At 36.7% G+C, this 27306-nt stretch overlaps 1 protein-coding gene across 1 annotated transcript; it reads right to left on the reverse strand.

Moving 5' to 3' along the window:
• Positions 1 to 1136: 1136 nt before the first annotated feature.
• On the reverse strand, positions 1137 to 16343 carry LOC145783952 (uncharacterized; the record flags this gene model as incomplete). Its single annotated transcript, XM_082595713.1, has 9 exons — positions 16140 to 16343; positions 11179 to 11367; positions 10366 to 10459; positions 9486 to 9683; positions 9116 to 9168; positions 7292 to 7466; positions 6998 to 7148; positions 4586 to 4837; positions 1137 to 3471 (listed from the first exon to the last, which is right to left on the reverse strand). Coding segments are annotated over exons 1-9 (3651 nt in total), but the record flags the coding sequence as incomplete, so codon positions are not given.
• Positions 16344 to 27306: the final 10963 nt, after the last annotated feature.

Below are 27306 nucleotides of genomic sequence, written 5' to 3' on the forward strand. Positions count from 1 at the left end.
GTTGTATTACTGACTAGGGGTCCAGAAGTCATCGCCTGTATATAAAAATAAGCCACTATAGCTATAGGCACCGGTTTTAAAACTTATACCACCCCTGAACTACAAATTATTACTCGTTGCTTGTTAACAAGCAGACTAATTTATCGTTATACTTTGAACGCTGCTGCCATGTGTTGCTAACGTGTTAAAGTCAAACTAATGATTTCTTACTGATTAATCTTTCAGTTACATTTTTCTTCGAAGAAGACACATAAAATATCATTCAAGGCGGCAATTTATATTATATTTGTGGCATTCTATAGCTTAACGACGAGTTATAAACTACCAGACATAATAACCTACAAAAATAACAATCAGGAGAAAGTTTTGTGCAAAATTATAACTGAATTTTACACAGTTTCATAAGACTTATTGATAAAAGTTCTATTATTTGAACTTCGACTTTCGAGAAAATCCAAATTTCAACGAAGATGATGTTTCGGATTTGTTGCCCGCTTGTGTTTGACTGGTCGTTCTTCTGTGAATTCCTGCTGGTCTTGTTCCAGGTTGCGACAAGGATTTTGAATGTCTGCCAAATTAAAAAAATTGTTTACATTTTTATTCTCAATCTACAACAATTGATTCATTTCCATCACGATTGACTTGACTTCAGCAGTCAAAATTAGACCAATATTCAGTACCAAAAATGAGTAAAATATCTGTTCTATACTCTACTTGGACTACCCGAGCATTGTCCTGACCTACAACTCTCGATTCGTATCAAGAAGTGGATCTAAGCACCTGCTCATTATTCTTATACATCAATGGTGCATGGTTATTTACATGTTTATCTCATTGTCTGTTAATTATGAATTTGGACTACGGTAGGCTACTTTACGAGCAAGCCATGTAAAAAAAAGAATTTAAACAAAGTTAAATAGGTCATGTTGCCCTATACAACAGTGGGCTAGTTTGGTGGTGCAGTTGAAGAGCACTTACTTGACTTTTGCTTTAGATGCGTTGTCTTTTGAAACTGCATGAAGCGATGTTACTGAATTTCCAATTTTTCGGCTTGTGCTTTCAATGGCAGGCTTTTTTGTGTCTTTATTTGTTTTTAATTTAGAAACCACTGTCTTTGAAGCTTGAATCGAATTTTTTGCATCAACAGCTACATTTCGATATTTATCTGGTTTAGTATCCGACTTCTTATTTCCAAATCGCTTTAAACCTGACCATTTAGACTTTCTGTTAGTCGAATCTTGGTTTAAAGGAGACTTTTTTGCATTGGTAAAACTTTTATCGTTCTTTCGAGACAATAAATCTGCGGAAGTCCCATATATTCTTGAACGAGCAGATGGTTTTGAAGTTTCAAGTTCATCGTTATTTTTATCGTTTTCATTCGTAATCAACAATTCTAGAGTTTGGCCGCCATTGTTACGCTTTTTTACCAAAGTCAGTCTTGCACCTTCCTTTGATACAGATTTAGTCATGACAACAGGTCTAGTAGTTCTGCGTTGGACTTCGCTACTTTTGTTAATTTCACGCTTACTAGGTGATTGTGAAGCAGTGCTACACTTTGAAGGACTGTCAAAGGAGGAACTGCTGCAACTTTGTTTTGTGCTGACGTAACTCATTTCAAGGCTATTGGAATCGTAAACACGGACTTCATGCTCAGGAAAACTATGACAAGTGTCTGCATTCCGACTGTTGTTTCTTTTTGTGTTGTTTCCTGTGCAGCTCCCGTTTGTGTCAGTCCCATAAACACATTGCAATTTTGGCATTTCTTTTATATTTGACATTCCCAAATCTATCTCTTCTTCTGAAAGATCTTTTACTCCTTCTATGGAGTCTTCATGGGAAACTCCAATGGTCTCATGGTGTTGCACATCCCGAACAGCCCACATCGCTCTTTCACTTTCTTCTTCAACGTCTACTATGAATGTGTCACTGCGCGTTAAAGACGCACTCGCAGAAGGTTGTGAATCACAACTAGTCGCAGTATGGTGACATTTATTGTCGCGTAGTAGTTCGTCGCTCATACCACTGTTAATAATTTCAGTAATTTCTTGTTGTTCAGATGCTACATTTTCTTCTTGTTGGTTTTTGGTCGTGCTGCTGGTTTCAGAAAAAGACTTCTTTCTCAGGTTGTTTTTAATCTGTTGAGAAAATTTGCTTTTTGACATTGGCATCAGTGGATTTTTCGTCATGAAGGTCAAGCAATAAAAATTAACATCCACGGCGTCATCGTCACTGTGAGAAGAAAAATCATCTTTGTCTTTTTTTATGCAGTCGTCTTCATCTAAATTAACTAGCAAGCTATCTGGACGAATATCCATTTTTTTAATGTTGTCTATTCCTGATGTTGCTTTATATGCAAAATCATGTTCAGAGTCACTTGCGCAACCGACAGGTTCCGGTCTTTCATCTTGAGCGGTTGGATATGTTTTTGTTGTTTTTGCCAGGCTGTTATATTGAGCGTAATCCTGAGTAAAATCAATGTTTCTGTTTGATTTTACAGCTTCCGTAAATTGTTGGACATTCGGTATCAAAGAATCCATGTAATAAGACTTTTCAACACCTGAGGAAATTTTGGGAGAGTCATGTATTGATGACTTCGACTGACATTGAAAAGAAATATTCTCGTAAATATGACCCAGTCCGTTGACTTTGGAAATAATAACGTCTTGTGTTTCGTTGGTATCACAGTCTTCTGTAGGTGTCTTTGTGCTTGTTTTTCTTGGTCCAGAATCGTCAACTAAGCTTGTTATCGTATTCTTCAGCTTACAAGGCCGAGGTAACGAAGACCGTTTTCGTTCAGGCACAGCAGATTTCTCTGGAGTTAAATTTTTTGACCTTGGAGGCTTCAAAGGTGGTTCCTTCTCTCTTGAAGACAATCTTGTGTGATTGGTAGGTTTATTAATTTGCCGACATGAACTTACGGCATCAGCACCGTTATGAGAATATTTCTTTAAAGAATTTTTCTTAACATCTTCACTACCAGAACCGGAAGCGTATTTGTAACCAAATGATTGTTTCATTCCATGAGTTGTTACATTAGTTGAAGAACCATTATTACGTGAATTATTCCTTTCTGAAGTGCTTTTTTCTGTTGTTGGATTTCGGGGTGGTTTATATTTTCTATGCCCAAAGCCAAATGATTTACCAGGCATTGAATTTGAAGACGTAGGTGTTTTAAAATTTCCATTCACTTTTGCTTCCTCGTTGTGCATTGATTTGACTTCTGCGATGGTTGATATTTTTGAAAGCTTATGGACTTTCGCTTGAGCAATGTTGTAAACCATACCACTGTCATCTGGTGGGCTCGCTTCAGCAATAATTGGTGGAATTTTGGGCTTTGCTCTAATTGGCAAACTTTCTGGTGGTCCTTCATTATCTGTGAGTTCTCGGTCACTGATTGGTAATCCCTTCTTGTTGACGTACACCACAGTGTCACAAGATAGCTCGCTACCCGACGTGCATTCCATTCCAGAACTGCAACAAAAACACGAAGCGAATGATGCTTCAAATATACTTTATTTCAAGCTCGCAAACGAAAAACAAAGCCAAAAGAAACTTAAATGATAATGCCAATAACCGGCGGATTCTTTGACTATTTAATAAGATAGGTTTGCAACCGTGGGGTCCTGTGACCCTTTCTTTGTTTGTTCACTTATTGTCAGCCGGCTTTAAACACACTCTAGGTTTGCACTTTGCTACATAGCTGTTTATAGGCTATCCATGGCCACCTAAAGATACGGCCTGATTTGTCACATTTTGCAGAAATTTCCAGGATTTTCTAATTTTGGGCGAACGTTTAAATAATTCTTTTTTTAATTAGATTTTTACGCTTTCTTTATTTTTTTCCCCAGATGACACGGTAGGTTTTAACATCCTCACATGTTGAAAAACAAAGAAATTTTGATTTCGAAGATTTTAGTCAGACTGTTAATTTTCAATAACAGTCTGATTTTGTGTTTTTCAACTTACTTTTTCTCATTTGCTACTACTTCCCCAAGGCAACAAAAAAGTTTTATGTCATTAGGAAACCGCAAAAAGTAAAAACATTTCAAAACATGTTAGTATAGCAGTAGCTGTAATCAAAATCTGCAAACTGTGACAAATCAGGCCGCATCTCCAGGTGGCCATGGGCTATCATGTTAAAACAAACTGATATGATATGACATACAGAGTGTCTATATCCAAATTAGGCGTGTTTGAAACTTCTTAAAAATGGTCACCGCACGCCACTGAGTTGCACAAATTCAAATTTAGGTTTGTCTCCTTCACAGTGAAAGTTTTTTTGCGAAGACTGTGCTTGTAAGCTTCACACTGTTTGTCCAATGCAATGTTATGTTTTTTCATATTGTTTTAATAACTAGAAATTGGTGAAAATCGGAAGGATGCAAACAGTTGCATTCAGATGAGAATTTTGTAGATGCGCAATTGCGCATGCTTGTTGGGCTGTACATCGCTTGGTTACTCCACGTAGCGATATAGCCTATGAATTTTACTGTAACTGTGAGCACGCTATTGGAGTGTGGCCTACTGCTGCGTATCACCAACACTAACATTATACGAAATAAAATTATATTCTTTGTGTTGTCACCTAGAACCAACGCTATCGTCGTCCCGATATTTGCTCCTCAGAAACTGAGATCTTTGGATGCGGTGTTCTCCCCGGTGATAGTGGCTCGGATTGTACTTCTTTTTCATTACCCGATGAATCCTAGATGCCATTTGGATGGTGGAGAGTGTGTCCGAGTAATGAGCAACATCACGTGACACGTGGGCTAGCATTGCTACTCTGCAGTTGACATTCCCAAGCATTTCACGTAAAACGCAAGTTAGTTTGCTATCTCTGTCGAAAATAAAGAGAAAAAATTCATTTCAGGAGCAAATAGTGCATGTCAAATGTTTAGATAATCTAGCACAAGAACATGGATTGTCGAATCTACATCAATATTCCAGAAAACTCCAGCTGACTTCTGTCCTTCGAAATGTTTATTTATTTTGTCATTTAGCATTAGGCCTAATTGAAACTTATTAAAAAAAATCTGTAACATATTAAATCTATGTAACACAAAAATTTAAGTAATGGCCATAGCCTACTGGCCAAATGATAAAAACTGAAATTGACAAAGGGGCATAACCTACAAAGTTCAACACGAAGCTTATCTAGATAGTCATTGAAAGTAGCTAAAAGGGGAAGTCTTTAATAGAAAACAACATCACTTCTGCATTACTATAACAGGTAGGCTACCGTGTTTTTAGTAAAACTTTCCGAGTTAATTTACAAACTACACTGTACGTTGGCACTTAGCCTACCCTACTTGTGATCAGGGGCGCCGGAAGAAGGGGGGCGGCCGCCCCCCCTGCCCTCAATTTTTTTTGCAGATGGAGGGGCAGGGGGGGCAAAGGTGCCCTTTAAAATTCATGTGTAAGCTACTGCACATTTTGCAATATAACAATTTCTGCTATTCGCTTTTAGCCTAATTATAATCATTCATTTTTGCCTCAAAATAATATATACGGCACAAAATTTTGCAACACAGTACAGGCCTTAAAACTCGTTTTTTTTCGGCAGCCATCGTAGCCTACCGAGAGCTCCTTCTCGGCGGCCAAATCTGCGTGTTTGGAGGCCAAAATACAAAATAAAAATAACGATAGAACAAGTAAATAGAATTAAACTTGAAACAATGCAAAAATGATCACTTAGCGTTGTTGAAGTCTGGGCTTGGGCGACGTCCTACAATAGAATCGTTGCACCACGCATAATAACTGCTTTATCGGGATTGTAATCCAATACAGCGGGACTATTTAACGACACTCGCATGAGTGTCTCCAATGTGGCTAATTTTAAAGAAGTTCGCCACTCCCCTAGAATTCTCTTTAGCAACAAAAAATAACGTTCGACATGTGTTGACGATGACGGCAAGGTCATAAAATAAGTATTTCAATGATGTGAAGGACATTACTAAAAGAAGCATAATTTTTGCAAAATATGATCAAAAAATGTTTTCTCCTCGGATGTCAACTAACCTAGTTCTCCTTTCTAACTAATCTAGTTCTTCTTTTTAATGTCCGACAACATCGAATCGACATAAAAACGACAATATTGCCAGCCGATGTAAATTAGCACTTCGGATTAAGACTTTGTTAAAATAAACGTCGGGAATTACAAACAAGACTTACAGCGCTGGTGATCGCAGATGGATATATTCCATCAATAACAAATATTCCTGCACAATGCAACAGTGGCGATTATGACGCGCTGACCTAATTTTGCGTCACTCTTTGATACTACATATTTTCGACAGTTAATCCACGATCATTCTATTGCGAAACCCTTTAACGCACATAAGGAATTGGATATAAATTTTCAGTGAACCATTGTATTGTCTGTATTGTCTGAACCATTGACATGTCTGAAGAAATTAGTTCAGAGTTTCCAACTACTAGTTTCAAATTAAATTTTGATGTATAGAGAGGTTGTAGCACAAAAATTATATCAAAATATTACGATTTTGAAATATAAAATCATAATTTATTTTGTGGCACACATGCGTGCCACTGTACTTCAAAGGGTAGAATTGGCTAGAAGAGACCGGCGGCCAAACTTGGCCGATTGAGGAGGTAGCACCGGCGGTCATTCAAGCGCTACTTAGCGGCCATGGCCGCAGGCTGCTTTAAGGCTTGACAGTAGGTGACATCATTATAACATAGCATGATGCCCTTCTTTGTATACCGGACACTTATAAGCTATCATTACTCAATAATGAGCTGATAGATGAGCATTGTCGCTATATCTTATCTTAAAACTTGAAAAAAAATTGGCCTTTTAGTAAACAAAAGTGCCCTTTTTTCGTAATCTTGCGCCCCCAGTCAAAAATCGTTCCGGCGCTCCTGCTTGTGATACGCAATTTCAGTACAAGGTACTTCAGGTATGCCATTGGTAATTTAACCATATAAAAATGTAAATGTGTTAAAAAAATGATAACATTGGCCACACACTGCATACTTGAAAGGAACATGCTTTGAGTTGTTCACTATTGCCATGATCACATGTCCCAGTGATGATAAAGACAATGCAAGAGAAGTTGTGGTTTTCACCAAAGTACGTTCACAGCTCCCAAGATCAATAAAGTGCAACCTACTTCTCCCTCCACTTACTGAAAAATAAGTTGTGCAATAAACAGTTAGGCTGTACTAGTAAACCGGAAGGCCATTTTGTACTTAATTTAGTTCTTTACAGATAGGCTACAGTATAAATGAGTAGCCTGGACTACACGTCATGCATAATGCAATTTCGCACCTCCGTTATCGCCAACTTTATGATGGTAAACGTGAAGTGTGAAGACCATGTGCGAATGTCTTCTGGCTTCTGCCGTGTTTTTGGATCCAGAACAGCTTCTGGATGCTATTGCAGCATCCAACAAGTAAGCAGATCTTTCGGCAGAATTGGCTCTAACTTCGGATTGGTTTTGAAGCTGTCGTAAAAATTATATTAAGCTCTTCAAAGTATAATTATTATTATTGTTACTTGTTTGGTTGTAAACCTTCCAATGAGATATCTAAGCTACTTGATAGACTAGCCTACTTATTTAACTTAAATGGAAATCTTTTACATAATTTTTACACAAAAACAACGTACGTTGAACACAGGGGCGCCGGAAGCGGGGGGGCAGGGGGGGCGAATGCCCCCCCTGCCCTCAAATTTTCTGCAAATGGAGGGGCAGGGGGGCAATGGTGCCCTTTTAAAGTCATGTAAGCTACTGCACATTTTGCAATATAACAATTTCTGTTATTCGCTTTTAGCCTAATTATAATCTTTCATTTTTGCCTCAAAATAATATTTACGGCACAAAATTTTGCAACACAGTACAGGCCTTAAAACTCGTTTTTTTTTCGACAGCCATCGTGGCCTAACGGGAGCTCCTTCTCGGCGGCCAAATCTGCGTGCTTGGAGGCCAAAATACAAAATAAAAATAACGATAGCACAAGTAAATAGAATTAAACTTGCAACAATGCTAAAATGATCACTTAGCGTTGTTGAAGTCTGGGCCTGGGCGACGTCCTACAATAGAATCGCTGCACCACGCAATAACTGCTTTATCGGGATTGTAATTCAGTACTATTCAAACGACACTCGCACGAGTGTCTCCAATGTGGCTGATTTTATAAAAGTTCGTTACTCCCCTAGAATTCTCTTTAGCAACGAAAAACAACGTTCGACATGAGTTGACGATGACGGCAAGGTAATAAAATAAGTATTTCGATGATTAAAACATTACTTGTAGGCTTTAACTGCCCTTTATCAGAACTGACGATGCACTAGCAAGTGCGAAATATTTTTTCTGTTAAATCTACTGACATCTGATCCTGTTGCCTTAGCAATTGAAGTTTTAGCTATTTCAATGATGTACATTCCTAAAAGACATTACTAAAAGAAGCATAATTTTTGCAAAATATGATCAAAAAATGTTTTCCCTTTGATGTCAACTAACTTTGTTCTCCTTTTTAACAACGGTTCAATGTCCGACAACATCGAATCGACATAAAAACGACAACATTGCCAGCCGATGTAAATTAGCAATTCGGATTTAGACATTGTTAAAATAAACGTCGGGAATTACAAACAAAACTTACAGCGCTGGCGATCGCAGATGGATATTCCATCAATAACAAATATTCCCCACACAATGCAACAGTGGCGATTATGACGCGCTGATCTAACTTTGCGTCACTCTTTGATACTGCATGTTTTCGACAGTTAATCCACGATCATTGTATTGCGAAATTAAATAATTGGCTAGGAGAGACCGGCGGCCAAACTTGGCCGATTGAAGAGGTAGCACCGGCGGTTCATTCAAGCACTACTTAGCGGCCATGGCCGCAGGCTGCTTTAAGGCTTGACAGTAGGTTACATCATTATAAAATAGCATGATGCCCTTCTTTGTATACCGGACACTTGTAGGCTATCATTACTCAATACATAGTGAGCTGATAGATTAGCATTATCGCTATGTCTTATCTTAAAACTTGAAAAAAAATTGGCCTTTTAGTAAACAAAAGTGCCCTTTTTCGTAATCTTGCCCCCCCAGTCAAAAATCGTTCCGGCGCCCCTGGTTGAACACACCTGAGTTCCCAGCAAAGGATCTTCAGCGACGCACAGCGCACCTGATGGTCCATCTGGAAACAATTGTTACTATGAAGCTTGGAATTTGATTTGATATTATTTGCAGTTTTGCACCATACTGTAATTACGTATATGCCATTCAACCACGGATTATACAAGCTAATTGTAGATTTACCAAAAATAACTGCACTGGAAGTTTTCTTGACATTTTTTATATAACTTACATTACAGTAGATCTTTTACTTAACCCTTCTGTTGTAGGTCCTATACTACAGAAATATTGATTCATATATCATGCACAAAGCGTTAAAATACTGTATCTTCTATGACCAATCGACTGCTATAATTCGTCACATTTATTTCGAATTACCTTCACAGTATCCCGCAAGTAAATCTCTTAGCTTTTCTGATCTGCCGTATACTTCAACCGCAGACACTCGCACGGAAAATCTTGTCCCTTGTTGTTCTTTAAGTTCGTTTATGCATCGATAAAGCCAGTTGATGGCACAAGGGAGCACACCAATGTCTTCTGTTGAGTCACCTTGTCCCAGAAGCACATGCGTTTTGCCTGCAATAGGTCACATTATTTTTCTCTAAACAAAAATTCTCCCATATTCGTTTCATAAAATCATTTTATCTTTTCTATGTTGCTTTTATTCGATAAATTTCCAAAAAAATATTGTTTTCGGTCTGAACGCTGTTATGAATATGATCCATCAGGAGCTCTTGCACTTTTTGAAAGATTTCACACTGGAACATGAAACTATTGAAAAAATTGAAACGCCGTTCAAATTTAGAATCAAGCCAAGCAATACATCTATATAAATACGACAATAAATCTATTATACAAGTCAAACAAAGTATCATCTTTCAGCAATCGGTTAAAAACTCCCTGTTTATGTTTTTTTTTTCAAAAGAAATATTAAGACTTGTTGATTTGTCAACCTAATTCTATTGCCTTTGCTAAATATCGTTTGAGTCGATTTTCTTCTTTTTACCTGACATGACGTAACGGTAAAGAGTCATTGGAAACTCCCTGTTTATGTTTTTTTTTTTTCAAAAGAAATATTAAGACTTGTTGATTTGTCAACCTAATTCTATTGCCTTTGCTAAATATCGTTTGAGTCGATTTTCTTCTTTTTACCTGACATGACGTAACGGTAAAGAGTCATTGGCCTATCATGGCACTGCTGTTAAAAACTATACTTTTCATTTCGTTACAAAACAATTATTTAAAGTGTTCCACTCACCGAGGTTAGATTGGCCGTAGCAGAACACTGTCCCATCGGCTCCTTGCAAGACTGCTTGAATTACATCAGGTAGGCTTGTGTTACAAATCTCCGCCTAAAAAATTGTAATTAATTGCAAAGTTTTGACATTTTGTCTTGCACCACCATGGTAGAGAAAACATATCACTTTCTTTGCCACATTCCATTGATGCTGATAACATATTGACTATTGAGGTATACAAACATGGTATTGGTCTACAGTAGCTAGCTCATTTCATGCCACCTCCCAGCCAAAGTCTATTGTTTTACCACATTCATTCAACGTAAGCATAAGTTGAACCAACGTAAAAAAGGGACGATTTAACGGCTTCATGCACTATTACATGTATTTGGAAAGGTGTTTTTCACACTTAGGACAATCTTTCGTTGCATATCAAATAACAAGGTTTTCTGAACGATGAGATAAGTTAAAGGCTTACTACAACGTAGGCTACCTAGTAATCGACGAAACAGACGATTCACAACTAAACTTTACTGTAAAAATTGCTGCTGAACGTTTCCAAGTAGCCTAAGTAGAATGTCTAGTAAGTTTATTTTCTTGATCGTAAACTTTAATTCATAAAACAAAAAAAGTAAAACAAAGCATTAAAATCACATGACTTTTACCATGTCCTGTTTTAAAACTGTCACATTATCTTGTCTCCAGGAAAGTACTTCCATGAGCATAACTGCTTGTTGCGTAGCCTAATACTCTAACAAGCCTCTTTCAAATGGAAGAGTTTGTTGGTACTTGTTAGAGTTTGAAAAATCACCAATACGCATACATGTGGTTACCTGTGGGGAAGCTTCTGTGAAGACGGAATCGAACGCATAAACCTTCGGAGCCAGTGCCGGATTTCTTTTTAATTGTTCATGAGGAACAAAAACACTTACGTGTTTTTTGTTTTCCTCAACACGCAGAAACTCTTCATTGTTTGGTTGGCCCATCGAATGGTCTGATGATACACGGAGCATGATTTTGACCTAAAATAATGCAATTCTTGCATAATCTGTTTGTGTCAGGCCTTGTTCACTAACTAAACTTCTTAATTCAAAGTTTTTTTCACGTAATTCAACCCTTACCAATATTTCATGCACCAACACTCATTCGGCACTTTTCAGGCAGCAGAAGTCATATTCACATCGTGTCATGAACGACATAAAATGGAATCTTTCACTGATAAGATCCTGATGGCTCTTTCAGGTGACAGCGACGATAGAATCGCTGTCACTGGCGTCTTTCTGGTGAATTAGTTTTAGAAATCACACTGACAGTGATGGTTAAAAGCACTACCACTACAGTATCATAGCCGATGCGGCCTTTGATAAACTAGATGCTCAGTTCGTAAATTCTTCCAATGTTCCCTTTGTCGTGCAGTGTCCCGAAGTGTTCTTGGTTGGCTGATTGATGTATTTCGTTGAAAATTAGATATAAATGTTGTTCGTTGCCTGCCACAAGCACGTCTCCAGAGAAGGCGGCCGCTTAGACAAAGATTTTCGAATTCTTAAGTTATAACAAAAAAAACTACCATGTAATAGACTGTTTCTGCTACTTTTTCAAAATAAAATGCATTACAGTCTGAATGTCCGCCTTGATATTCCCTACCGTGGCAATGCTAGCACAGCGTTTGTGCTAGCATACTGTACATCAAAAGCAAAACACACCTCTGCAAACTATTAAGCGTACGTATGCTTGCAAATGCAGTTTCTCTCACAATAACTGTTCCATTTTAACGGAGTTTACGTAGGTTACAAATATTTTTATTCACCTAGCCGCCATAAATTACCTAGCTAGTCGGACATAAATGAAACGAGTTCACTCCCATAAACTTATGCAATGTTATTAAAGTTATATTGGTATTAAAAGTGGTCATAAATTTATTTTGTTTTGAAATTACAGTGATTCAAAAATACAATGACTCAGATTACTGTAAGTGTTTCACAAGTAAGCCGCTTTCAACAACTGAAAATAGTGATGTAGCCGCTTTGTGCTGTAGGTTTATCTTTTTTTCGTGGGGGTGATTTTTGCATAGGTAACAAAACTATCACACTTCATGCTGTTGGAACATTATATTGAGATTAAATCCCACTATTTTCTGAGTGGATATTTAAACCTTTTTGTGGTCTCATTTTTGCATTAATTCAGTGTTAAAACAATCTTGACAAAGCATTGCTTGCTCTTCTTCTTCTATCAAGTTTTCTAAATTTGGTTGATGCACCACAGATCGACACATTGATAACAGCCAGAAATCGAGTTTAGAGTGACATTGACATTTGTTTCTCAAGTTATTTCATTGATTAGTTGAAACTAACAATGGGCCGTTGTGTTTTCTATTGAAGTCTCATCTCTCCTTTGAAAACTTGCAATAATATTAATAACGTTGTCATAACTTATTACCAATGTCTCAATCGCAAGTCATTTGCTTTCATAATAATAATAATCTCATTTCAACATTGCTAGCAGACAACAAGAATTAAGATCGTCTGAAGTCCCATGTGAGATATGAAAGGACGGCAATGAAAAGTGGACCATAGAGAATTCGCCGCAAAAATTGCAGCGATCCTCATGCAAGAAACGAAACAAATTGATATTATATCATTGAAAGACATTATAATTTTGAGAAATTTCTTTTGGAATGTCGAAATACACTTTATAACTCCGTATGCAAATGTATGATGATGTCATGATGACTATAATGCCTTGATAGTGATTATATCTATAACGATATCTTTGCAGTGCGGACAGCGTTGAATTATAGCCTTCTAGAAGCTTCGGAGAAACTACAGAGAAAACAACAAGAAATTTTTTTAAGATTTTTGGTTTTGAAGAAAACTGAACAATTGTATATTCTGCAAAAAAAAAATATGACTTTATAGATTGTCTAGTATTGTAAGAAGCAGAATATTTGTTAATGAAACTCACTGACTGAAAACCAGTTGGTTTCAATTCACGGCATACTCTAGCCTTAAATATAATTTACCGGTTTGAAACCGGTCGGGAAAAGGTGACTGTGTTGTGACAAGACGCATAACCACATTGGACATCGTAAAACATTAGCTTCCTTGTTTGTGTGTCCACCTAGTTCAAATCAAAATTGCCAAGAAGCTTATAGATGAGACAAACCAAACAAAATCTAAAGTTAAAAGATGAAAAGCAACGTAACATTGCACAATGCACAACATCTAACACCACTTTGTTTTGTAAGGTTTAGGGTTAAAGCTATGTTATGCTGTTTGAGCAATTAACTCACATGAAAATGAAAAGTATAAACAAAGCGTTTCATGCATTTCACATTCAGACGACTTTGATGAGTAAATTAACGCGGTGTCAATTGACGAATTTTCATGTTGTATGCGAGTTTGAAAATAATTATGGCGAATATAAAGAACCATTTATCGTACAGTTATGTAAATATTAGTTTTCGCAATATTGCTAAAACTCTAATTGTCAGCAGTTCAATCATTTGCACAGTTTAAATAGTAAAACCTTCAGTGGGTGTTTTCTTTTTAATTTAATTGGCTACTGGCGGTCAAAATTCCAAACAATCTAAATTAGGCCTACGTAAAACTTAATCATTTTAGCTGGCGACACATAGATTTATTTTGATTAATAAGCCCTCGGTATATTACAGACACGTGGACTCGCCGTACAATCGTCTTCGTTTTCTTTCACGTTATGTCTAATGACGTTATTTTAACTACAACATTTTATTTTGAAAACAGCTAATCCGAAAGCGAAAATATTAATCAATGGCTTGGTATTGTTGCCTGCTACCATATGTTTTTCCACGCACTGGCTCAACGGATCGATGAGACTTAGAGTTCCTTGACCACTATTTCCCCACAGACTCAGGCAATCAACATCAAGCTTAACGGACCGCAATTTGTCACGTCTATTTGGTGTTTTGAAGTTTTTTTTTGCACTAATAAAAGAAACAGTAAAACTTTTACTGCACTGCCAGCACACGATATCGACTAACTCTCGCTTAAATTATTATCTGTCCGAAGAAAATCCGTTATTGAATCCAAAACAAGACGAATCTAATTAAAAATCAATTCCTGTTTGAATAATACGATAGGGTTGAATTTATTGTAAAAAAATAAATAAAAGAAAAATAAATGCAAGATAAGATATTGTGATTTGGAAGCTTAAAGAGTGCGAATTGAATTGAGTTGAGTTTTTACACAACAGGCTACTGTAAGATTGAATGTCTAACGGCAAAAATTTTGCACAAAATCACTTCTTATGGAAATAAAGTTTGGAAAATCTTTGTTCTGTCCATGATTGTGTAGTAACACCATGAAATCACTTCTTAATTTTACTTCAGACATAAACTGCGTTGTTAAGTTGGTGATGATGACTCCGGGTATAACGTCATAAAACGGGTGTTTCTAACATGAAGTCATAAACGGCCGAAAAACGACGTTTGGAATAAGCGTTTCATCAAATGATATGAATAAATTATCGCAATAATATACCAATGTTTGTATGCCACACTCAATAGAAAGATTTTACAACTGAAATTTAAATTAGACTGGCATATGAATATACAGTAGGTAACGAAAGCTTTACTGACCTTGATCTATGATATTTTACGATTATATTACGTAGCCTAATGTAGCAACAACATTTAAAAAAAGAAAAACGAATCGACGTTTTAGTTATTTGATGAAAGTTATTACGCAATTTTCCACAAATTTCTAAAAATTCTGAAAGCATCCAGTTTTCAATTCATTGATTAGGTAGAATTTTTACAACGCACTATAGCTATTGATTATGCAGTAGTCCTTTCAATAGGTAGTATTAGTTTTGATTGCAAAGTCTCTTGTCAATACGTTTGCTTTGAAGCCGACCACAAGCCGTTGTGGCGTTGTTGGTCGGATAATAAAATATTAATACCAGATGAAAATTTCATGAGTTTATGACCTTGGGCTCATTTGTTTTTTTCATGGGAAGCATCATAAAAAACAACAGACTTAATTTGCTTATTTCCTTTGTAGAAAAATTATTGGAAAATTGATTTGAGCAACTAACCTGCTTAGAAACATTTGAGAGTGAGAAACTATGCTGTATCGCTACACAATGTGGAGAAGACTATCAATAGCAACACTGACATATAATTTATCTTAATAATAATAATTTTTGTCGATATCTTGGCAGAGTAGGCGTATAATACACGAGAGAGAGAGAGAGAGAGAGAGAGAGAGAGAGAGATGATTTTTTATTTGTCCCTTCAACACAAGAAAAAACGAGTAGTTACACAATAGAACACATATAGCCTACTTTATAATGGAGAAAGGATTGGCAGCACCGAATAACCAATAGTGCAATACAACAACCTAAAAATTAGACACATGACAAACTGGAACGAAGCAAATGGAAGAAACCGTTGTTGAATAAACTCGATATCAAAAACTTGAACATCATTGGCTGAAACGTTAAAACAGCAACTACATGGTCCATTGTGTGGCACAATCGAATGCTAGCTCAAAGTTAAATGAAAAAATATCAACTAGCTTTCTGCCAACAACAATGAGGACGGTGAAGTGCATTCATGTTTGATCAATACAAATAATATATTTGATATTTCAAATTCATTCAATTGAGTTAACAAGCAGTACACTTTGCAAATAATCGATGAGTTCAAAAGGTAGACTTGTGGACGTGGTAAGAAAGTATTATGTAAATTTACTCTGTAAAGTTGTATCTTTCAAGTAGCAAAGTGCTACAACAAAGCAACAGAAAATGTGCTTACTTTTCCTAAGCCTGGGTTTTCTTTCTTCTTTACATTTTCATCAATAGCTGTTATTCCTCTTAGCAATGATGCTGGTGGATTGGATGTAAACTTTTTAACTAATCCACAATAATCCGTCGGAAAACGTCGCTTCTGGCGGAGCTTATCGCTTCCGCCTGGTATCCTTGATGGAGCAAAAGACCTGGTTTGGCCTTGCGGGGCCATTGATGATTTCTTTCTGATTGAAGTTGGTTTTGTATTGCTTAATGATTTTCCACATGACCTGAATAAGTAAGACTATAATTTAACAGATATATCTGAACTTAAATTGGTAAGCTAACTTGAGTGTATTCACAAATAAGTTAGTGGTTGTCCAAATAAGATAAGAAAACTTTTTTTTGATTTTTGAATTGATGTAGAGAGAACTTTTTATATTTCCTGCTCAACTGACAAACTATTACTTTCGTCCATTATAAAATGTTAAGCCGAAGTTCTCAAAGACTAAAAAATGTCAATAAATAATTCAGTTCCTCATTCAAATAGTCAGCAAATTTGGTTAAAAATTGTGGCCAAGGTTGTAAATCTCAACGACACCTGTCTCAAGCTTGTTTCTTCGCAAAACATATTTTCCTTAGCAAAGTGGTAGCGTTTAAGTAACCTGACAAGACTATGCACAGCTTTTAGAGATCCACATCAGTAGCCTATAAATTTACACTATGCGCTTTTGAAATCGGACCCGTATATGATGACTACTATTGACACCAGGTTGCTCAAAGTTATTCAAACAAGTATTATTGCCACTTTAGAGCAAAGACACTTAAAACATTTCATCAAATTTTTTATGACTCAATCGATCTGAAGTTCATGAACTCAGTAAGATATGGTTACAATGTATGGCAAGTAATATTGAATATGGAAACACAAACTGAACAAATATTAAAAAAACAAAAATCTTAGCTTGTGAGAGTTGGACGATTCAAAGCTATTTAACATAGAGTGGCTTACTGCTTTCAAACTTCTCATTGCGAGACGGTTTTTTGAAAATAAGCTATTTCATTTACAGTCATTACGCTTAAAAAGTAGAAACTAATTAAAGAAAATTATTTACAAAATCTGCTTCTCAATTTTTGTCCAAATCCCACGCGACACATTTCAAATTAAAGAAAACTGCTTTTTTCTACAATTGATCTCAAAACTCACTGTAAAATGATAACCTATCTTCGAAATCATGTGGTTCTCTGACGAAATTTCAAAGTAAAAACGAATGTGAAGAACTTTCACATAATGAAAGGAACGACAACCTGTGAACTAATAAATGCGAAGTTTCCAGTAAACGCAAAGTTGTTTGTACGCGATGGCGATAGAAAACTAGCAGACAGTAAATCGTTTCAGCTTGAAACGTCCAAAGAAGTAATAATGCCGTGACAACAAATCGACCATCCTTTTATTTCCTTTGCAGTTTTTTTTGAAACTTTATAAAATTATTTTTTCATTTAACTGACTTAGTAGGGTATTCATTAACAAAACAGTGTATTTTGACATCTTACAAGCATACAGGACTTCAGTCAAAACTTCTTACCACAGTACCACAACGTTTGAATTTTTAAACCAGTAAATTTTTATCGTTATCAATTTTTTATCGTTACCAATAACAGCCCTTTTAAATTTGACTACAATCTATTGTTAACGATACTTGATCACGCAGATATTATTTGTGGTGGGAAAAAATAAAAAGTTGAAAAAGCTATTAACTTCAGACTTCAGAGTGCTTCTGTGAGTTTATTTGTGTTAGTTCTGCGACGGGGTTTTCTAACGTTTGTTGTCCCATTGTTTTTCAGATCACTATAGGTTTGCTATGAGGCAAAATATCTGCTGCAGGTCAGTACGATCAGGCTATTGTCAATGCAAATCATTGCGTTTGCAAAAATGGGTTACAAAACAGCCTATAAGTTAAAAATTGTTTGACATCAATAACAATGAAACGTCTATAAGCAATGACAAATACGTACTGCCTAATGAGCCTACAGTAGCCTAAGTATTGCATGAAGAACCAAACAACAAAAAATCATCATCGGAATAGTCTTACATAATAATGTTTGTTACTCCAGTGAAGAAAAAAGTGTATTTGATGACATTATGAACAAATACCCACTGAATCGGTAGGGAAATAAAATTAAATGTTGAGCTATAATTTTCAGCTACGTGTAAGTATTTTGATAGTAGAAAGACTTAAAAAATGCAATTCAATGGAAAATTTTTGTAATAAAATACAGCGCAAAAAGCCTTCTTCAGGGTTGACTTTACGTTTGAATTTCATTAAGCTACAAGTTTAAATAAATTATTATGACATAAAGTCACGATGGACGTTGCGTTACAAAACTATAGCCTATGTAGGCCAAGAATCTAATACTATCTTTTTTTTATGATTGATACTATTTTGAGGTAGCCTACTTACCCTGCTTCATAATTTCGGCTGTTCATTATTTGGTGCTTGTCACGACAAGAAATTGCATCCACAAGTAACGAAATCAAGAAGCTCTTGCAACACAAAGCACATTGCTATTCATCTATCTCATTTCAGTGATGTTCAATATTGAATTAAAAATAAAACCAGTAGCTTGGCTTGAAAAGGTTTCTACAGCAGAAAATACCAGCTGGACTGACCCTGAGAGAACAAGGTGTGAAGAAGATTGAAATATTTAACGATTTCTTTACTGCACCGCTTTGATGGATCTAAATTGTTACAACGACATGACAGGTGGCATTCTTCACACTTTTCCAAGTTACTCCCAATCACTAAGATGGTTAAATAGTCCGTCTGTGAACGCTTTTCAAAGGAAGCCTGTTATTGGTTGTAAAATAAACCATAAATGGGTAAGAAAATAAAAAGAAACTTTTATTGTTTTAACAATAGGCCTACTGAGTTTTCCGCTATGTAAAACAGTAACATCAGATTTTTTATTTTATAAAGTTACAGTTCAAAATGCTGCTTTTAAAAATAATGTTCTGCGTTTTAATAGCTCCAACTCTTTTGTCATTGCCATCTGAGAAAGATTTGCTTGTCTAAGAAAGATTTGTGAGACAAATTCACAAAAAATTCGGCACATTTTCATAGTTGGTTGTACCTGAATAGCCTTTCGTCATGAAATTAGTTGTAAGTTCTATATTTTCAAACTAATAGAACTGATCTGTCATCATAAACATAATTGTGTCGAAAAACAAAAAAAACATTTAAATAACAAAATTGGCTTTAACATATCTACCTCGTAAAGCTGTTCACGTAGTAAACACTACAAGCTTGGCTACAAACGGCTTGACTGCATAACACCAATCCCCAATGTAACGACAGTCAATTGCCAGTGAGTTTTTGTTCTGCATTATCGATCACCAGATTCCAATCGGCAACCTGCAGTTCCATCAATTATGCATCGCCATCACGTCCATCTTAAGGCCACAAACACGAAAGGTGATTAACACAATCAAATCAACACAAGAAACTTTATCACACCGGAGATGTATTTTATTTAAACGTTGAGTTTTGTTTTAAGGCTGAAAGGCTTTAAGCTTTTTGTTTCATTTTAGTTCATATGCTACCAGCTCAGTGGCCGAGTGGCTTCGCGGCCTTCGGTTCTAGTGCTGGTAGATCTGAGTTTGATTCCAGATCAAGTCAAACCGAAGACTTTAAAAACCGATTGTGTTCTTTCTTGCGTAATGCAGTGATAATAAGTCGGATAATAATGGGATGACAACGTAAACCTGATATAAAATTAAAAATGAGCCTTGTCGCTCAAAAACCTTAGCAGTTGTGGAGCGACGATAAATAAAACCATAACATTGTTATTAGTTCATATATGCTGATGAAGTGGGTTATTTTCATGACATACACTTTCAAACAAAAATTTGTGGTAAGATTTCAGTGAGTAGGCTTATTTTCAAAAAAATACTTTACTGTTTATCAGTTCCATAAGTTTTTTTGTTTTTTTTTAATATCAAAAGACGGTTTAGGAAAGAATACAGGCCTCTAAGCTGGTAGTAGCCTATTACGTGCAAAAACATTCAGCTGTAATTTTAAGGCGTTCTCATTGAGTTCTCACGTGTGCCTACACTGCCCAATTAACTTTCGCCTATTGGCGCCCACTCAGTGAGCAGTCCTGCAGTGAAGCATTGATTAAGCTTTCAAACTTGGAATATGCACAACACAGAAGCAAACCAGTTCAGTGGCCGAGTGGCTTCGCCTTCGGCTCTACTACCAGTAAATCTGAGATCGATTCCAGGTCAGGTCAAACCGAAGACTTTAAAAACCGTAACAATTGTGTTCTTTCTTGCATATCGCAGTGAGAATAAGTCGGGTAATAATGTGATGACATCGTAAACCTGATATAAAATTAAAAATGAGCCCTATTGCTATAAGACCTTAGCAGTTGTGGAGCGACAATAAATTAAACCATAACATTATAATAACACAGAAGCAACCATCAAAAGTAGGACAAGCCTAATAAGCTAAACACCTATTCGAGTTTTATTCCCATCTTACAGATTAGTACGGAATTTCACTTTGTTGTTTAGCTAATTCAAAAAGAAGTCATCAGATGTAGGCTACCCTTCTGTGAAAAACCTTTCAAAACGAAATCTTTGTTACGGTGATTCCATATTCTGCAACGTTAAAATATATTAAAGGTGCTTCGTGGTTTAAATGAATGATTGAGTTAGCACGAGCAACAAACAGTTTGAGGCAAAACTCAAGTAGGTTATCCAGTGAAGCAAATAGTCTGTAACATTATATTACCATCAAGGTTTCAAATGTTCTGTTTTCCTGAGGCATTCTTTGAGATCAAACCGTTAAAACAAACAATATTGACACAAATAATTGATTTTAAATTCTTGCCAGCCCGGCAATAAAAGATGTGATGCACTGTTTTGCTACCCTGTCTCACTGTGTAATAAGCATATTGATTTCACACTCACCAACGACCTTACCCACAACAAAGAACCGTGGCTAAATTTCATAACGTTGATGTTAGATCAAAATAGCGTTTCTCACCTTCACAATAAACTAACTGAAGTCCGATACAGGCCACGCAATTATATTGAAGACATTCACTAAACAAGTAATACAAAGTGACGTAACGACTCAAAAAACCAAAGTTTAGGCTGCATTAAATTAACCATTAATTAGACATTGCCTTATGTAATACAGGTACGACTTTTTGGGGGTATAATATGAACGGCACGTAACCTAGTAGCCTAAGACGTGGACGAAACCTGGCCTAAACCTGCATAAAAAGCAATCAATGCAATATTTGTCTCAAGTTTCTGAAGGGCATTTCCTAATTCTCTATATACCTGCATGGCCGCTTATTTGGAATTCATCTTTTCTTTTATGTTGCTTGGATAATATGGCGTAAGCCTAGCCTACCGTTTTTATTTTGATAAAAATATAGTGTCCTCTGAAGAGTTGTTTTTTGAATCCTCTACAAATTGTTGGTTGCGTCTCCAATGTAGCCTACTGCGGTAGGCTACGATACAATCGACATAGACCTGTTATTTCTACAAATTATTTTTTTTTATTTAATCTTAGACTGTAGTCAGATTAAATGTCGAATTGTCGGATTAACTGAACAAGCCACAAAGTAATTACATTAATGAGCGAGCAAATGACGTTAATGAATATTTACTCAATTTGCGAGAACAACCATGATCACGTGATTTAGGTTGACCTTGTTTGAACCTGGCAAAAGTGAACGACTTTCTTAGAGTTTGAAGATCTGCTTTGAAATAGAGAAGATTTTTATTTAAGTCACTTTGTCAGCATACAGGTTTGGTTCAACTTTTCCAAATAAGTCTCTTTCCGTAAAAGTATCGAATGTTGTCATATGACAAGAACAATTATCTTATTTTCCACATAAGAAAAAAACCTATTTAGAAAGAATGAAGTATTGCCGTCTGGAAAACTAAACCTTAAGATTGGTAACGTATAGGGTTAACAATAAAAGGTATAATTAGGCTACACCTTTTTTAAATTCTAAAGCATGCTGTAAGTCATCTTCTCAGAGCAATTTGATTGAGGTCTTTACAAATGTGCACATATTTTTAATGTGACACCCTGAGATAAAAGAATTAAAGATCAAAATCCCAATAGTAAAATGTTTGGTGGCGCAAAAACTGAAGAACCTATATGTTCAAATTGTAAGGTAGAAAGACACGATATCATTATTCCTACACCATCAGAGGTTTTAAGTAGCGCTGGTTCGGCTCTCGGGTTGTGCTCTTGAGTAATGCATTTCAGGACTGCTCCCCATTCAGCGGCACCTAATGGATGGAATAAATGCGCGTTAACAACTTTTCAACAAACGGAAACTTTACACTGCCAATCTCAGTAACTGGCCTGCGTCAAAAGCCTCTACCTACAAGTATGCGAAACTACCAGGAATAACCTATCAAAGGCTTTGTCATTCCGAGGAGAAAGATTCAAACTAAACCATAATGACCCATGGGCTCGGCTTTTGAACATCTCAGAACGAAATTGACAATGCGACATTTTCAGTTTAAAATTAGCCTGTGATAAGCTTAGGCCTAACCATGAAAAAACAAGTTAAGCTAATCATATTCGTAAAAATGAAATCTGACAAATGTAGGCTATTGGCCAGTGGCGTAGCCAGAAAAAATTTTTGGGGGGGGCCAATTATTTGATGAATTGAAGAGAACGACAAAATGTTTGATTTAAGACATCACCACCTGATGTGCAGTGGCGCATCCTGGTGGGTTAATCAAGGGAAGCAATAAAGCTGGCGGGGGGGTTAGAGTGTGCCGAAGGCACGCGTATTCTAGGGGGGTCCGGGGGCATGCTCCCCCGGAAAATTTTTGCAAAATTACACTTAAATAATGGATTATAACGCTTTCTGGAAACACTTTCAGGGTAATATTTGTATGAAACTTATTAGCAGATAAACAGCTACTAACTTATTAAAGGTAGCTCTTATCTACACACAAACGGGCAAAAACTGCGGCTAAAATTAGAGAACACAAAAAACTCAGCTACACAAAAACCCTACAGAGTAAGCGATTCTGAAATTGCTTCCACAGATTAGTTAAAAGAAGCGTAAATCGCGTAAACTTTGCGCGATTTACGATTTGCAAAATTTATTGGTGTCTTTTTGTGTGTCTAAAACAAGTCCTGGGGGGTGTTAATAGCCAGATGTCTTGGAAAACAATATAAATTTATACAAATTATATTATATTTTCAACAAAGGGTTCAACTTCGGAATCCAAACTTTGAAAATTTGGGGGGGGCCATGGCCCCGTTCGCCCCCCCCTGGCTACGCCTATGCTATTGGCATTTGGTCATATGGAATAAAACATTTAGTTTTTCCAAAAAAGTAGCCTACATAGCCTAACAGCTTACGTCTCCTGCCAAAACGCACAAAGGGGATTTTACATTAATAGAAAACATAACATATTTAAAGATGTCCCTCCTTTTTTTGCGTGATACTAAGCCAAGGTTACTCTTTGACATCACAATGCATTGCTTCGTAGATCCCTATTAGCCAATGCAGCTTTTGCCATTCAGGTTACATTGAGAAATTATTAGCCTACAGATAGGCCTAGGCTTAGGTAGGCTACTTTAACTAGATTTTGTATTTTATTCACGCACCTATTATAGGCCTATGGTGAATTTAATGTAGGGAAATGTTAAATGGCGATTTTCTGACTTGTAAGAATGTAAATAACTTAGCTTACGCTAGGCTGCAAAGCTGTGAGGAAATTTTGAATCGGTAATCAAGACATCTGTTTGGGTCAAAGTATATCCATTGCAGTGGCGTAACTACCCATTGAATCTTGTGGATAAATCCAGGGCGGCACGTTGCTAGAGGGCGGCAAAATGTGATAACGTTTCAAAGTTTAAACGAACAAGGACAGTCACATTAATTTATTCTCTGAGAGACTCAGACTTAAACGACCTAAGCACTGATCTAAGTGAAGCCAAAAAATTAAACAAGTTAATATATTAATACAGTGAGAATATATAGTATATATAGACATATATACTATAATATATATAGACATTAAGACATTAGACATTTAACTTGTAAACAAGCTTTTACGACGGTGTCAAGGGTGGGCAATACGACGGTGTCAAGGGGGCGGGGGACGGTAGGGGCGGCGTTTCGTGCAAAAATCCAAGGGCGGCATATTGCATTGCTACGCCACTGATCCATTACTGACAATAAAACAACAATTTCACTTCAAAAGTGTACAAAACTTGAATATGACGCAGCCTGGTTAAAGATTAAATTTTCGACATCTGGCATCAGAAGGTAGGCTATGTTCAACAGTCATTGTGTTTAAGGTTGCGTATAGCGTATAGATTTGTAGAGGGTTTTTAACTCTTATCCTGTAATTACGGGCCTGGGAGGCCCGGTGAGAGAGAAAATTCTTTTAATTTTTTTCTTTTTTGGTTTTTAGAGCTGTTGCTCTAGAAATGCCTAAAATAGTGTCGTTTGCAAAACTTAAAACCGGAGTGTAAGGATAAATCAGTCCAAAAAAAATTTTGTTGGCTAAAAACAAAAGTACACCTCAACTTGCAATTTAGGGCCTCGGAGGCCCGGTTGTAGTTTAGAGTAAACTTTAGATTATAATTTAAATTATAATAGAATTAAGAAGTGGTAGGCATACACCAGCGAGGTGGTGTTCGCCCCTTTTAAAGTTCATGAGTCATTAATTCTAGAACTGGCATGTGTTGACTTTGATTTGGGTACGAACATCGGTCTTGCGTAGCGTGAAGTGTCGACCTAAGATTGGTGACCTTGCCATCTCTGAGCTGTGTCGTTCTGTGTTCTGCAGCGGCTGTTTGGAGAGTTTCACTATCCCAACCTACCGTATAGCTCCAATTGGAGATTCAGGGTGGGATTGGGGAATAATTTGGATGTTGGGGGGATCTCTTGAGTGTGGAGCTCATTTATCTTGGGTTAGAGTTGTGTTTTGTCCATCATTCACGTTACGTTCTTTTCATTTTGTTTCCGTATATGTTAATTTCGTATATAATATATATAGGCTACTGTATATATAATATGCACAACGATCAATGCAACCTTCCAACCGCTACATATGGTGCAGAAACATGGAACCTTACAAAGAAATTGACACTTAAACTAAGAACTATGCAGAGAGCACATGAACGAATTATGATGGGTTTAACATGGCGAGATAAAAAGACTGCCGAATGGATCAGAAATCAAACGAAATTACGAGATATATTAAGCACAATCAAGAAACTAAAATGGTCCTGGGCAGGTCATATAGCAAGATATCAGGACAATAAAAGGACCAAAAAATTAACAACATGGACACCACGAGAAAACAAAAGAAAGAAAGGAAAATCAAAAGTGAGATGGAGGGACGACATTGACAAACAATGCAATACAGTACAACCAATTGGTACCAACTAGCACATAATCATGTAAATTGGCATGAAAAGGGGAAGGCTTACGCTCTGCAGTGGGCTCTCACTGGCTGAAAATGATGATATGTTAGTTCATTTACATAGATAGTAGTAGACAAAACGTTAAATGTCAGTAACATAATTATATTGGGCTGCAGATTCATTGCTTTATATCCAATGAAACATACATTTACTGTTTAGTTTTACAAAGATTTAAAACTGTCAACATTGAAGTGATTACTGGTAATGCTTACTGAATATTCTATTGGGGTGCCCATAACCTATTTCAATTATATCACTAAGTTATGACTGTATTACAATAGTTGCTTAATACATGTGTTTTTTATATAACTACAGTTGTTTGATTTTGACACTGGATAGGCTGAAAATGTAGTTTTTGTTGTTAATTATTGCAGGGATGAAACCAGTTTCAAAAAATTTGGGTGATAAAAGGAAAATGTGGAGTCACCGCAAGAAAATATTTTCGAAACGGTAGAGCTACATTGAATTTAGCACATTCTGTGGCAATTTTGGGATCGCAATTTTTCGGAGGGCAAAATAAAATTTTTAGGGGGGCAGTTCCTCCCCTGGGCAACCCTGTTTCTACATCCGTGCATTATAGACAACTTTGGCCTACAATCATTTTCTGAAAACAAATACAGCCGATGTAATGAATTGAGATACGATTGATTTACTTTTTCATATTATGTTAGTATTGGGCCTAAGAGGCCCGTAATCACTGTTTGTGTTACAGAACAGTAATCACAGGATAAGGGTTAAAAAAGATTCCAACCAACCCCAACCTATAAAATTAGCATGCTTAGTCATGATCTCAGTAAAGCTAGCCTAGCCTACGTATAATTGTGTCAAATCTGATAATTGAAAGTGCAGAAAAGTTTGGGTTTATTGCAGGACAGCAATTCCACCACAGACTGAGCCTAAGTCACAACCGACATCAGCACCCATTTTGAAAATCCAACCAATGCTCGGAACCATAAGCTGAAACCGATGATTAGGCTACATGCGCAACATAAATCTTTTCCAGTTTTGGTCATGTTCAAGTGAAAAAGGTAAAAGCTCTCTAACACCACGGCGTGATAAAATATTTATTTAATTTTTTTAATAACGTTGAAATTAACTGTTATCACACAAAATACAGTACCGTACGGTACCGTACAAGAAAGTTGCGGGCCAACAAGCACGCTTACTTTAATATTTTTTTTAGGTTGTCGTCACTGCACATTTTTTGCTACCACCTTTTTCTGTCCAATCTTGGTTGCCAAATGCCAAGCGATGTTGTAAAACGTAAGCTACATAGGCAGGGCCGGATTTAGCTGATGGGGGGCCCGGGGCACTTTTAAATCGGGGGGCCCCCCTGCAAAAAATGTTTTGCTCCTACGGCGCGAAAAACCACCTCTGCGTCTACAGTAGCATCAATCCAGCACTGCACAGCATTTTGCAGAAACTTCAAAGGCTAATAGGAAGAAAAAATAACACAAAATCACATTTTTTCCCCTTCAAAAGTCGGGGGGCCCGGGGCACCTGCCCCCTCCGCCCCCTCCTAAATCCGGGCCTGTACATAGGCTACCGGTACCGTAATAGTCCTGGTTTTCACAATTCTAGGGATACAGCTGGGGAGTTATTATTACAGCTTCAAAGCATGTAGGCTACGCGTCACGGTGAAAAGTCATGAGCAGCAAAATTTTGGATAATGTTTGCATAGCCAACATGCAAACATTTGTGCCATTT

This window comes from Aplidium turbinatum, chromosome 15, assembly GCF_918807975.1.
Source record: "Aplidium turbinatum chromosome 15, kaAplTurb1.1, whole genome shotgun sequence".
Lineage (NCBI taxonomy): Eukaryota > Metazoa > Chordata > Ascidiacea > Aplousobranchia > Polyclinidae > Aplidium > Aplidium turbinatum.